This window comes from Solea solea, chromosome 14 (assembly GCF_958295425.1).
Source record: "Solea solea chromosome 14, fSolSol10.1, whole genome shotgun sequence".
In the NCBI taxonomy this organism is placed as follows: Eukaryota; Metazoa; Chordata; class Actinopteri; order Pleuronectiformes; family Soleidae; genus Solea; species Solea solea.
In genome coordinates, this window is record NC_081147.1 from 6,544,690 (window position 1) to 6,559,426 (window position 14,737).

A 14,737-nucleotide genomic window follows, 5' to 3' on the forward strand; every position below is an offset into this window, starting at 1 on the left:
TGAGAAAGTTATCCACGCCTTTATTACAGCACGGCTGGATTACTGCAACTCCCTTTACCTTGGCCTCCCCCAATCCTCACTCTGCAGTTGGTCCAAAATTCAGCTGCACGCCTTCCAACTGGCACCAGGAGGCGTGAGCACATCATGCCCATACTAGCCTCCTTACACTGGCTCCCAGTTCATTTTAGGGTCCAGTTTAAAGTTTTACTATTTGTTTTTAAGGCACTTAATGGGCTGGCTCCAGCACACATCACAAACCTTGTCCAGCTTCACTCTACCCAAAGGTCCCTTCGATCCACTAACAAAGGGCTCCTACATGTGCCGCACACACGGCTCAAACAGCGGGGTGACAGAGCCTTTGCTGTTGCTGCTCCACGTCTGTGGAACCAGTTCCCCCTGGATATTAGATCTGCCCCCTCCATTTCTGCCTTCAAATCCAGGCTAAAAACCCACCTGTACTCCTTGGCCTTTCTTGTTCCCTAATCCTGTATTGCTTTTCTCTATATTTTCTGTGTTGTGTGCCCTGTCTTGAATGTTACTTGTTTCACTATTCATGTTTGATCTTATTTAATGATGACTATTGGTCAAATGTTTTTTGTATTACTTTGTATTATTTTGTGTCTTTTTTAGTATTTCACTGTACAGCACTTTGGTCAGCTTATGCTGTGTGTAAATGTGCTTTATAAATTAAATTTACTTACTTACTTACATTACAGGATGACGACTCATACACTGCCCAAGTAGCCCCAGCACCAGCTGACAAAGCTGTGGTATGCTAAATGCCTGTAACGACTGAAAAGGATAGGAAGGATAACATTTAAAAAAATAAATAATTAAATGCTGTTCTGTACACTTTTTGTAAATAGTTCTTATTAAACATTTCAAAGACTCAATGTCATTATTTTATGAATTATGTGTGTTATTATTTAAACATGCCTTTTATTTGTATGTTAAAACATGATGATATGCACATGTGATTAAAAACATACTCATGTATTGGTCTGCCCCGCAATGGCCCATAGTCTGCCCGGTAGATGTTGTTTGTATTCTGCAGTGTGTTTGGGTTCAAACAGTTAGTCCTGGATGGTGGATCATGTAATTAGGTGTGTCTGGAAGCTCATTCATTATTCTAATAACCTAAGAGGGGGCAGAGCAATACTGTTACAGTAATAGCATTAAGTGATTGTAATCAAGAGGATCACTCAAACAGAGTGGTGGATTATTACAGTAAAAACGATCATAGTTACAGCCAGGATTTGAGAAAATTGAGCTATATTATGGTGGACTGGTGTAATTTCATAATTTCTTTTCTGTGGGCATCGATATGCAGTTCCCACAAGTGCACCTTCCAGAGAGACAGAGAGTAGGGCTTGTTTGCAGCGACTAGGAGGTTTTTGACCATAAAAACTACTTCATGTTTGTAAGTACACCTCTATATCTCACATATAAGTGAGATAGGACCATGCTATAGCCTATTTAAGCTTCTCCTCCTTTGCTACAAGTCTCTCCAGTCACTTGCTCCACATTATCTGTCCGACCTCCTCCATGTGAACCGTTCCTCCTGGAACCTGCAGTCTGCTGACCTTGGTCTCCTCTCGGTTCCCTGCACCTGCAGGCAAAGCTTTGAGAACAGGGCTTTCTGTCACGAAGCGTCAGCTTTGTTAGTGTTTTGTTCTGATTAGTGTAGTTATCGTGTTCGTTTAGGTTTAAAGTCACATTAAGTTCATGTCACTTTTGGTGTGGGTTTGATTTTCACTTCCCCTTTTATTTTGGTAAGTGTCATGTCTTCCTGTCTCGTAGTTTCCTAAGTTGTTTTGACACATCTCCCCTAATTCCCTCATGCGCTTCATCTGGTGATCCTTAATTAATCACTCGCACCTGCCCTCGATTCCCTCTCTCCTATATAGTATTCCCAGTTCCTTTGCCTTTTGCCAGTGTGTCGTTAATGCGCCCAAGTTTGTTTCGCCTTCTTTCGTTGTTTCGAGCAACATGTTGTGATCAACTGTGTCGAATGCAGCACTGAGATCCAGTAGTACCAACACTGAAATTTTTGATGCATCAGTATTAAAACGTATGTCATTTATTAACACCTTAATAAGTGCAGTTTCAGTGCTGTGATGTCGTCGAAAACCTGACTGGAAAGCATTGAAGAGATTGTTTTCGGTTGAGTGAATTTATTGATAAACAACTCTCTCAATAATCTTCGCCAAAAAACGCAAGGTTTGATATTGGTCTGTAGTTACTTATTAATGAAGCATCCAGATAAGGCTTTTTCAGAAGAGGTTTGATCACTGCAGTTTTCAGAGCCTTGGGAAATTGTCCTGATATAATTACTATCTTTAATACATCTGGAGCATCACAATTAAAAACATCTTTCAGCAAGCTTGTTGGCAGCACAGGTCGTGGATTTTAGATTCTGAACCGTTTCTGTCAGAGATGTGCGGTCTACGAGTTGAAATTTTTCTAGATCTGAACTATAGGATCACTAAGATTACTTATAGTTATTAGATTATTAAGAAGTTACAAGCTTTGAAAACTAAAAAAACAGCATAAAATGAAATAGAACTTACAACGGTATGCCCATGGTTACAAGGTTAAGAGAAAAGCACAAGTCCTCTTAATTCCTACTATGCTAGCTTTCTGTTTGCAGATATTGATATCTGGAGGGTAAGCTGTGGAGAAGAAACTTGACGTACTAGAAAAAAACTGCCTGCAATTTTGGAATCAGTATGCCAATTTTAGTTTTAATCAGCATGTGAGAAAGCCCTAAAGGTAAAGCACCATCTACTGGTCAAAGGCAGTAGCACGGTCTGAACACGTCAGGACATGCCCAGTCACACAGACAAGCAGCAGACCAGACTACGTGAAGCTGCATGGACTTTCTGTGTGTTTCTAACATTATGTGTGCGTTCTTGAGGAAATGTAAGTTTGTTCTGCTTACTAGTTGTGGATATTTGATTATTATTCCTGTTTGTGTTGCATGGAACATATTTGTTGAGCTTGAGTAGATAAATCGCTTGTGTCTCAGTAGCAGTTTTGCTCTTGCTTGCATCGATATTGCAACTGAGTTTATTGTGTTTGTGACCATGCTTTAGTAAAAGACGTTTACATGTTCAATTATTCACCGATAATACATTTCTGTTGTTATGCTATTCTTAAGCAGCAATTTGCAGCTGTTAAGAATCGTTTATTGATGTAAGTACAGAATAATATTCTGAGCATTTTGTGACATGTTATTGTTTTTCTCTGATTTCAGACCACACACATGTACATGTACTCCTGTGTGATAATGGTACCAACTTTGTTGGAGGAGAACGGGAGTTACGGGAGGCCTTTGATGCTATGGCACCTGAGCTGCAAGATCAGCTAGCGAAACAGAAGATCTCCTTCCAGTTCAACCCCCCAAGTGCTCCACATTTCGTCGGGGCCTGGGAGCGGGAGTTTGGATCAGTGAAAACAGCGCTTAGGGTCATCCTCCGGGATCAGTCAGTGCCAGAGCCGGTCCTGCACACCGTTCTTGTTGAAGTCGAGGGGATTTTAAACGCTAAACCACTCGGATATGTCTCAGCTGATGCCGCTGACCCTGACCCAATTACGCCGCATGTTTTACTTATGGGACGTCGTGATTCCTCACTGCCACAGGCCTTGTATGACTCCAGCAGTATTTTGGGGACACGACGATGGAGGCATAGTCAGGTGCTAGCAGACAACTTCTGGTCAACCTTCATCCGACGGTACCTACCAAGCCTACAAGGAAGAGCTAAATGGCAGACAGATGGAGGCCAACTTGCTGTGGACCAGGTCGTTCTGATAATTGATCCACAACTCCCACGAGCTCTCTGGCCAGTGGGAAAAGTGGTCAGGATCTACCCTGGACCAGATGGAAACATCAGAACAGCCACTGTCAAGGTTAAGGACAAGACCTACGTCCGGCCTGTCGCCCGACTCATCCAGCTACCCGAGATCAGTGACTCTGAGGATAACGCCAACTGATGGACTTTCTCTGGGAGTTCAAATGTCCTCAAGACAGACTTTTGGGGGCGGCTGTGTGAGAAAGCCCTAAAGGTAAAGCACCATCTACTGGTCAAAGGCAGTAGCACGGTCTGAACACGTCAGGACATGCCCAGTCACACAGACAAGCAGCAGACCAGACTGCGTGAAGCTGCATGGACTTTCTGTGTGTTTCTAACATTATGTGTGCGTTCTTGAGGAAATGTAAGTTTGTTCTGCTTACTAGTTGTGGATATTTGATTATTATTCCTGTTTGTGTTGCATGGAACATATTTGTTGAGCTTGAGTAGATAAATCGCTTGTGTCTCAGTAGCAGTTTTGCTCTTGCTTGCATCGATATTGCAACTGAGTTTATTGTGTTTGTGACCATGCTTTAGTAAAAGACGTTTACATGTTCAATTATTCACCGATAATACATTTCTGTTGTTATGCTATTCTTAAGCAGCAATTTGCAGCTGTTAAGAATCGTTTATTGATGTAAGTACAGAATAATATTCTGAGCATTTTGTGACATGTTATTGTTTTTCTCTGATTTCAGACCACACACATGTACACACATGTATATACACAAACTAAATACACACTACATGTTGCTGTTCAACAATCTTCAATAAAAGAAGACAAAGAAAATCTCTCTGTCCAAGTGCCTTGATTCTCTAATCGGAATCATAGTCCATTATCCACCGCCTCAACCAGCAATCCTTCTTCTTGAGGCTCAGCCCTCAAACACAGCATAAAGATCTAACTCAACAGAATTCTTTTTTCGAATTGTTCCCCAGTGTAATCTGTGTCATAATGTACCTGGAGTTTGGTTTGTCGCCATTTGTGTTCAGCGTGTCTACACTCTTTTTTGAACATTTACCTGAGTGGTGTTCCTCCATGGTGACTTTTTTCTTCCAAAGATAGCTTTGGTCTTAATCGGAGCAATTGCATCCATGAACACAGTAATGATCAGAAAGATCAGTCACCAAAACATCAGAAATGTTTAGACCCTTGGAAATAATTAGATCCAATGTATGGCCGTTATGTGTTGGATCTGTTACATGCTATGAAAGTCCAAAGATATCCAGAATATTTAAGAGTTATTTTGCACATCCATCATTCAAATTATCAACATGAATGTTAAAATCACCTACTAGAACCACACAGTCAAACTCTATGCAGATAATAGACAGTAGTTTGGAAAAGTCATCAAAAAATAGTGCATTATATAGTGGGGGCCTGTAAATGATTAGAAACATTGCACAACAAGAGGCTCTCGACTGAAGCTTCCAGTACACTGGGCCCCGAGTTTTGCTGGGAGTAGTCAGGAGTGACATCTTTAGAGCCTGGACCCAGAACATATCAGCAGTCAGAGATAGAAAAATCTAAGTGTTCTAAGCCCTTTTCAGCTTAGGGAGGACGAGTCTGCCTGTGTGGGAGGGGTGGGGGTGGTGCACGTCTTAACTTTACTGAAGGTTGAGGGTATTGCAGGGGCATGAGTGGAGATAAAATTGCAGTAGAGTGGGGGGTAAGTTGTGTCCCAGCGATGACCAGCTTGTTCATTTGGTCAGAACTCCAGGAGGGGGGACAAGGCGACAACATGCTCACAGTGGATGGTGAACTGGGCGGGGTGTGGGGGGGTATCCCACACAGGCACTGGTGTTGAGGGTAGAGAATCCTCTTCCTGTTCGCCCTGACGTCTTTCATGATTGGAGCTCACTTCAGCTGGGAGCTGTGCTCGGTGTCCTTCATGATGACGTTTATCTTCTGTCTGTTTTGGCTCATCTTGCCTCTTGTCCTTGGTGGAGGCAGCAGATTGGCGAAAAACACGTTAGACATAAACAGTTTGACTCCTGATCTGTTTAGGAACAGTCCATCTTGCTTAAAGGGGACATATTATACCCTATTTCTCCAAGTTAAAATAGTTCCCTGGTGTTCTAATGAACATGTCTGTGACATGCTTTGGTAAAAATACCGTAAGGATGAAGCACCATAGCAGTTCAATAACCCTGCCAAAACCACCCCTTTCCGAACGCTCGGTTTTGTGCCTCGCCACCGGCAAGCGACGAGCTGCATAAACTGCCGCTGTATGTGACTGTATCAGACTGAGTCTGTGCTCCGAAAACTTCCGACACAAGGATCAAGCTGAACAGTGCCAAACTGTAAATCAGTTAAAAAAGACTTAACAATCCTAAAAACTTGGGTTAATCTCCGACAATTACCAGGGAAATGTTTAAAATCTCAATATTTAAGCATCTCACTGCCACTGTATTTCAGTCCAGAGTCTGTGCTCCGGTCATGGAGGACGTAATGAACAAATATTTTTAATTAGGATGTGTCAGAATGGTCAGTTATGAGCTCTATTTGACCTTTTCTTAGAAATGTGTGTGTTTGTACATCGGTGAAACGCTGGCCACAGTCTGATGCGCAGTGGTGTGAACACACATTTGCTGACTTTATCTGGCACATTAGCTTCATATATAAAATGTATCCACTAGACACGCAAATCCTCTGAGGCTGGAAGTTTGTGTAAAACACTGTGCTCCACTGTGCAGCAACGAACAGCACACTTCCCTCTGCGTTGACATAATATCACTCTTCCTCCCTCGCCTGCACTCTCGCATTTTCAAGATCTAACATCCAGGGAGCCGACTGTATTCAACAGATCAGTAAAATCTTGAGTCTTGAATCTTGAATCTTTGAGCGTTTCAGACTGCTGCTTCATCATTAATCCCTGTATGCAAAATGATCTTTCTAACAGTCGGGTTTGCTACAACAATACCAGGGATTCTTATCCCGAGGAACCATCAGGAACCATATCCTTTGGAGAACCTTCGTGTTTTCTCGTTTGTGTGAAAGGAAAAGTGGGGTCATTTCCACACAGTCCATTAATCTCCACATTTACTTCTAACCTATGGATTTTGGTTTCCAAAATGGTTGTACATTGTCTGGAAATTGTCAGTGGAGAAGGGTGGCATCTTGTTGCTACTTATCCTATATCCACTTACTGTAGTGTAGGCTTGAGCTGATGGTGGGTCGCACTCATGCGGTCATGAAAAAGCCATAAAAAACTTTTGAACAATGGCTTTGGTCAACTTAATCCACAAGTTCCAGATGATATATTGGTATCCAGGACCATGATTCCATAAAAGGGAAAAGAAAGCAGTGAAAAAATAGAAAGTAAAGCAGGCAAAGCGGAGAGCAGCTGTGCAGCAAGGAGCATATAGCCAAAACACCTGGAAGACCACAGGAGACAAGTCAAGCCGATGATTGCATAATTTGTCTGATGGTGAAAAGAAACCCCATCACAACATCCACTGACGTCAAGACCACACTTGAGAAGGTAGGCGTGACAAGTCTACAATCAGAGGGTTTACAACAAGGTGCAAACCACTGATAACACTTATGAACAGGATGAACTCAAAGAATAACCAGAATGATGGGAAGAGAAAAGTGTGGAGAAGGAAAGGAACAGCTCATGTTCCAAAGCATACCACATCATCAGTCAAACATGGAGGAGGCAGTGTTATAGCATTGACATCTATGTTTAACTACATCAAATCACAAGAAAATGTCATAGTAACAGAGAAATGTTATTTGTACCCCTATTCCTGCACACTTGTCTCTCGGTTTGGGACATCACACATTTTAAATTTCATCTGAAGTAGAGGGACTGAAGTAAATAACACACAAATGAACACTGAAACATTGACACTGAGCTCCATTTTCTTTCTCTGAGTCCTTTTGTTTCCAGAATGCTATAAAATGTCCCAATTAAAGCATGGGTGACACAAAGTGGGGGGAAAAAACCACCACGGGCACACCAGTTTGGGAATCACAGCTCTGGATCATTAAAGGTGCATCCTCATTGACCCTGACTGCTGAATATTGGTATGAAACAAATGTCATAAAATATAAATAAAATATTCATTGTCATATCTAGAAAGTTGTGTTAAGTTATGTTTAGTTTTGCCTTCTATTTTTTGTCTTGTGACTTCCTGTTTTATTTTGACATCTCTCTTTCCTCTTGTTTTAGCTAACTTGCCCTTCCCCTGTAGTTTTCCCCCCAGTCTGATTATCTTCCCCGCCCTGATTGTTTCCACCTGTTCCCCATTACTTTGAGTTCACATATAGCCTGTGCTTCCCTTTGCCCTGTGCCAGTTCGTCTTGTCTGTCATGCCAGAGAACCCACGCCAATCCATGCCACGTCAATTGTTTGTAAGGTTTTTGCTTTTCTTAGTTGCTACTTTGCTTTGTCCCTTTTTGAGCCATCAGAGTTTTTTCCTCGTGAAGAGTGATTTTGATTTGGCACCTTGCCCAGACCTTTTGTCTCCTCCCAGTGAGTGATTATAATTTGTTACTTTTGCCTTTTGCTTATCTAGTGATTCCTCGATAGAGTGATTTTCTGTTGATACTTTTCCTCCTTTTGAGAGTGATTTTTATTTGTTACTTTGTCCAATAAATTGGAATATTTTTGGAAGTTGTCTCTGAGTCGTGCTATTGGGTTCAAGTCCTTGTTCGGTTGTGACATTCATCCATTCAAGTTATATTGTTTTTGTCCTCTTCATGCCTTGTACTTCTCCTTTGCTGTTTCACTAATAATGCAGATATGCTGAAAGAGAAAAGGAATTATTTAGTATTGCAACATATTGTTGATTTAGATCATTTTTGTTTATAGTGCTTTAACCTGGTCATTGGTAATACAAAAATTGTACAAAGTCAAACGATAAGCATCATTATAGGCTACTCTTCTTATTATGTTTGTTTATCCATCTTAATTACTTACATTTAGATCTCTAAAGTACTCATTGTAGTCTAGTGCATATCCCACCACATACTTGTCAGGGATCTCAAATCCTATAACTACAAAGAAAATGGGTTAATAAATCACTGTTGTTATATTCACAGTGGTGAATTTATAATCCTGAAATAACAGAAAACGCAAAGTTTTAACAAAGAGCACATTGTGGCAAACCTTTTTTACAAACAAACACAGTCTTCCACTCACAGTCTGGTCTGTAGCCATCACTTCTTGTTCTTTTCACCAACAAACTGAGGACAGAAACCAGGTTGATTATCAGTCTTAGCTTAGCTACAAGAATATCTATTACAAGATCCATATTTTTGAACAGGACATAGTCGTGTTTATTTGAAAAGCAGGCATAAAATGACGTTACCTTGCTACTTTAATCATGTTGGGATTGTACTGTTTCACAAGTTGCAATAATGTCTTTATTGACCTCCCTGTTTCGATAATGTCCTTAAAAACAGCATAAGAAAAAAAGCATTTTAGTGATGCTGGAATTGAGATTTTCCTACGTCAATATAGTACTACATACCTCCACAACCAAGACGTTCTGTGTGAAAACAAAAGAGAAAAACATTCTTTTAGAAAGACAGTTGAACTTCAGCATTATTTATAATCCTCGATAAACTTGTTTTCAAAATGATGATGGATCTCATTTGATCATGTTAAATGCTTTGAGCTATTGTAATCATTAATAATATTTATCATGGTGTGAACAAGGACTTACCTTGTTTGTCAGAGTAGAAAGGTCATCTCCACCAATGACTTTGATTTCACTTATTGACTGGCCATTCTGTAGAGACATGTTGGGAAAATAAGTTGCACATAAAGGCATCAAGGAACAATTCAACACAAGTCATCATTTGAATATTGTACTTTATATACTTTGTACTTTATGATGGCCTATTGCTGAATGTCTTGTCAGCGTAACATGTTGATCAGTGGAAAAGCATAACCCCCCCTTTAGAATCTTTAAGTGCAGAAGTATACAAATCTGTAAATATTTTTGAAAAAGGGAATAGAGTTGTTAGAATTGTTTTAAAAAATTATGAGAATTAACAGAAAATATCTTGATCAATACAATAAAAATGTATGAAGGTTTGTTTACGCTGTAGCTTTTGATGCGAATGAAGTCCACTGTCATTGGGATGGATTGGTCACTGTTTCTGTTCAGGACCTTGATGTAGTCCAGCAGGTCTGCAAAGAACTTGAAGCCTCCTTTGAGCACACAGAGGGCCACAATTTGCTGTCCCACCATTTCCTTCATGATTTCTCTGGCTAGTCTCTCTGTCCTGGGTCATGTAGGAGAGGGAACACATAAAATAATATAATAAATATTTTTTGAACATGTGACATCTGCTGTGTAATTTTGCCGTGCGAAATTGCGACTGTTATTTTTTTGGATCATGGTCAATTTCCGACAAATCCACAGCTTACCAATCAGAATGAGTGTTGATGACGGACAGTCCAAACAGTTAATGTGGCATCGGACTGATTGATTGTGTTTGTTCCCCAAAACCCAGTTTTTAAAAAACAAGAAAAAACTGTAAAAACTATTTGACGTGTGGAGGGGGGTGGTACTGGAGTTTCAGTGGGACGGTGCGTGTAAGCTTCAAAATAGTTTTCACTGATGTTCGCTCTGAGCTGCTGTCTCCAGCTGTAAGTGTGCATGTGTGTGTGTGTGTGAAGCCTGCTCTGGTCGTTTTGTTTATTTGCATGGTGTCTGGTGTGCAAAGACCTTTAGAATAAGTCTTTTACCGGTATGTAAAGTTAGTTAGTTGCTGTTTCTAATATAGCTCAAAAGAACATGAATGTCATATTTGAAGAGGAAAGTAGCTAATTGGTAGTGGTTTTATGGTATGCAACAAATTTTCTTCATGCATGAGCATGAGTGAGTGATTGGGCAGGAGAGAAGTAGGGGTGTGTTAGTGTGTGTGTGAATGTAACTGCATACTTTCTTGGTAATCCAAGACGTGTTTTCTGCTAAGATGGTGAAGTAAATTGCTCGTGTTGCTGCCTCCAGCAGCTTAACTTTAGCCTGACCACATTTGCAGTAAATTGTTGTTTGGACCACCTAAGACTTTTTGAACCCAACAAACACCAGAGGCAGCTTCTCTTATTGGTAAAAATGTCCTGTGTCATCCTATTCTACCTATTCTCTAAGTTTTGGAAACCTTTCCATTAATGCCACTCAATTTTTGTCTAAGCATTCTCTGAAGTAGGATGAGAGAAAGTTAATCCGAAAGATGAAGATGTCAGAATAATGCAGGCCTAGAATACTGTCCTCTACGGCTGATATCATACACAGAAAAGCACTCAGGACGTTATAAGAGCCAGTCATATTTAGTCTGTTTGTCAACTTCTGTGATATATATTGCTCAATCTCTGTGGGTTTAATGTGTGCAGTGAACACATAAGGCTTGAAATTGGCAATGGGATTTTTCATTTTAGTCACATGACATCCAGAGCCCTATAAGCAGGTATTTACTTGTCACCTGGGAATACTTACGAGAATGGAATGTACAATATATTGCAAAAATTGTTTGCTTTACAACATTGATTCCTTCGGATTTAGTTAAACTTGGTAAAAATCTCAATATAACTGTGTGAAGTGTACCCCTAAAAAAATCTCCATTTGAAGGACCAGTTAGGCCTTACACTTTACCTTACCCCTCTACCGCAACAAGAACCATGAGACCCTATGCCTACACATGAACACACAAATTGGAGGGGTGCAGGTGCAATGGTACTGAGCCCAAAGCTTTGAGTTAATGAACATGTTTGCAGCCTGTAGGGTTGGCATTTCTTATCCCGTCATTCCAATAAGCAATTTAGTTGACCTTACCATCTAATCCCATGGTCACACCTATGCAACAAGCCACGAAAAATGCTACAACCCACCTGTCCAGGATAAGTCCATGCGGGATGTAGACTCTCTCCAGGTCATCAGCATAGTGCTTTGGTATGCAGAATAGGTCCAGGTCATACCCCTGCTCCTCATCACTGATCTGAAATAAAATGTGACATAAACCATCAGGAGTATTGCATAACATAATTTACAGAGCATTCAGATAAAACAGGGCACAAAGTTGTCAGTGGATGGGGACAGGGGTAGTCTACAAGGGAACTTCAAAAATACCTCAGTCTGATTCACTAAAAGGATACAGGAGAAAGATTCATTTATTCATAAATTATTTTATTAATTTTCTACCAATTTATTCTACACATGAGTGTCATGGGGGCTGTAGCCAATCCCTGCTGACATAGAGTGAAAGGCAGGGTATACACTGGACAGGTCGCTATAGTCCAATTTAGGATACAGAGACAAACAACCTAATCTGCATGTTTTTGGACTGTGGGGGGAAACCAGAATACCCAGAGAACCCACACACACGGAGAGAACATGCAAACTCCAGTCAACTCCAGTCAAACCTAGTCAACGGGTGATCACTGCACAGCTGCGTGAAACTGCGGTGACTTTTACACGCGACACATATACATGAGTGAGTGACTAGTGATTTGTACAGCAGTTGTTTTCAGTGTAACTGAATCAAATCACTAGAATCAGTTAATTAAAAATATTTGTTCAGTACTTCCTCCATGACCGGAGCACAGACTCCGTCTGACACGGTCACTGGACCGAAACACAGTGGCAGGGTCTGCAGTGCTGTGCCTAAATACACCAGACTCCTGCTACTTTTTGGAGATTAACCCACATTTTAAGGGTTTTGTTAAGTAGTTTTAACTGATCTACAGTTCGGCACTGTTCAGCTTGATTTCTGTGTCGGACATCTCTTCCTGTGACGGCACTCTGACCAATCAGTAGCTGGCAGTCTGACCAAACATCACATATTACCTATTCAGCACGATTGGAACCTCACCAGAGCAGGTACTAAAATTAGTACCTGGAATCAGGTACTATGCTAGTGGGAACGCTACTTAAACCGTGCTGTGGTGAGGCGAGGTGAGTAGAGGCGGTGAAACATGCCTTAAGATAGAGCCCTTCACTATGTTACTGCAAATCCTGCTTTCTTTTTTAAGTCAAATGGTGCTCTTTTGTAAAAGATGGTTCTTGTGTAGCACCCATTTTTTTCTTACAATTTACATTTGCATTTAATAAATGCGTGTTGCATCTTAACAAGAGACTAAAATTTAATAGAACATGATATCTATATGGTCATTGCATACTTAACTATGGGCCACATAAAATTTTAAGATTTTGCTGTAATTCAATATGTGGCCCTTTGCTTCCTTAGTATGGCTCTCTGTAGAATGTAGTCAAATGTTGACCAAACCTGCCACAATATAGACGATAAAGAAAAAAAATTACTGCATTTACCAGATCTTACACATCAAGGTTTATAGCCTAATGTCACCAAATTCCCCTTGTGAAGCTCTACTGCTGTCATTTTTATTAGTAACTAATAACCATAATTCTGTCTCCAAGGTGACAGTCCACCACATGAATGTTCATCAACAGATTTATTCTTTGTGTCTTGTTGAGTTTGAATTTGTTGCAGTAGTGGTAGGTGCAGAGGGTGTAGGGAATTCTTACCACAATACACGGGCTGGATGTTTCCATGATGTCATTCCCTGGCTTTGATCTGTAGTGTTTTTTCTTTTTTAGTTCTTCTTGGGGTTTTTACAATGATGCATTATTTCCTTCTGAGGCAGATTTCTGCATTGAATAAATTGAGAGAAATCACAAAATCAGAGGGAATTCCTTACCCAAACACAAGTTAAAAAAGATGAAAGGATGTAATCCCATGACACTTCAGTAACATCACAATTTATTTTTATGACTCTATCAAATAACTTTGAACTTTGAATAACAACTTTGGAGAGCACCACTATATCTCTCAGTTATTATTAGAAAAAGCAAAAAAAGAAACACAATGAGCAGTACGTCAATACTCCATATTGATGTGCACCTAAAAGCAGGTACATTCAAAATTTTGTATCTCAGGTGTGACTGATTATTAGTTCCCTCAGATTTTCTATTTCCTATCCTCCCTTCTTGTTACACTCTTCCTCCCTTCAACAAGACCATGTTAAGTGGTTGCACAAATGTATTTGTTTTATATTTATATTAGTCAAAAAAACAAACAAACAATGAAATGTTTTTTTTATTTCCCAATTCGCCAAGTCTTAAGCACTTCAAGAAGTGTAGGGTGAATATACAATATTCTGTATAGATTGATGGATATTTTTTTCATCAAATCACTGGATTTTATAAGCACAATCATGAATGCGTTTCATTTTTATTCCTCTGTGTTTGTTGTAGATGTCTTCTTAAAATCGTTATTGAAAAAACATACAAACCATTGGATGACAGAGCGGTTTTAGAGTCATTTCCTGTGTGCCACGTTGGTTTACTGTAGCCAATGCCAGTGCCGTTAAATATGAGTATGAATATGTTAAATATGAATATTTAATGTCGATGCCACTCCCCTTTAGGAGCCATGTAGCATCATGATTATGTTTCCTGTAGTGTTGTACCGATACCGATACTAGTATCCGATATGGCACTAAAATGCTGGTATTGGTATCAGCAAGTACTAACGAATAACGTGCCGATGCCATTTACCGATGCTAGTATGGAACTTTGAATGTGTCTTCTCTCGCCCGACACTTAGTGCTGTGTGATCACACGTGTTCAGTGCGGCAGCTATCGCTATTGGCCCGCTTCGGGCCAATGGGAGCGGGCCAATAGCCGCTCTTTACCAATGGCGGGGCAGCTTTTTCATGTTGAGGAAAAACAAACCAGCGTGCCACGGAAGAGAAAATGTCGGCGATTTGGAAATATTTCAACATAGAAACTCCAGCGAGTACAACAGTTACATCCAAGATTTGCGGTCTGAAAGGTGCGAGAGGTGGATCTAAAGCGGTCATTTTCAATATCTCGAACCTGATAAAACATTTGAGAACATTTCACTT

The 14,737-nt window shown here is 40.3% G+C and overlaps 2 protein-coding genes across 2 annotated transcripts; one reads left to right on the top strand and one right to left on the bottom strand.

Annotated features, from left to right (window-relative positions):
* Nucleotides 1–2,835: 2,835 nt before the first annotated feature.
* Nucleotides 2,836–4,631, top strand: LOC131472782 (uncharacterized). Its single transcript, XM_058650234.1, has 2 exons — nucleotides 2,836–2,922; nucleotides 3,257–4,631. Exons 1-2 carry the CDS (start codon nucleotides 2,874–2,876, stop codon nucleotides 3,991–3,993), a joined length of 786 nt encoding a protein of 261 aa, XP_058506217.1. The 5' UTR covers nucleotides 2,836–2,873; the 3' UTR covers nucleotides 3,994–4,631.
* Nucleotides 4,632–8,557: 3,926 nt separating this feature from the next.
* LOC131472753 (hypoxanthine-guanine phosphoribosyltransferase-like) lies at nucleotides 8,558–13,388 on the bottom strand. The gene is made up of 9 exons (XM_058650193.1): nucleotides 13,356–13,388; nucleotides 11,702–11,808; nucleotides 9,909–10,092; nucleotides 9,528–9,593; nucleotides 9,333–9,350; nucleotides 9,171–9,253; nucleotides 9,002–9,045; nucleotides 8,780–8,856; nucleotides 8,558–8,605 (listed from the first exon to the last, which is right to left on the bottom strand). Exons 1-9 carry the CDS (start codon nucleotides 13,380–13,382, stop codon nucleotides 8,558–8,560), a joined length of 654 nt encoding a protein of 217 aa, XP_058506176.1. The 5' UTR covers nucleotides 13,383–13,388.
* Between the last annotated feature and the right edge of the window lie 1,349 nt (nucleotides 13,389–14,737).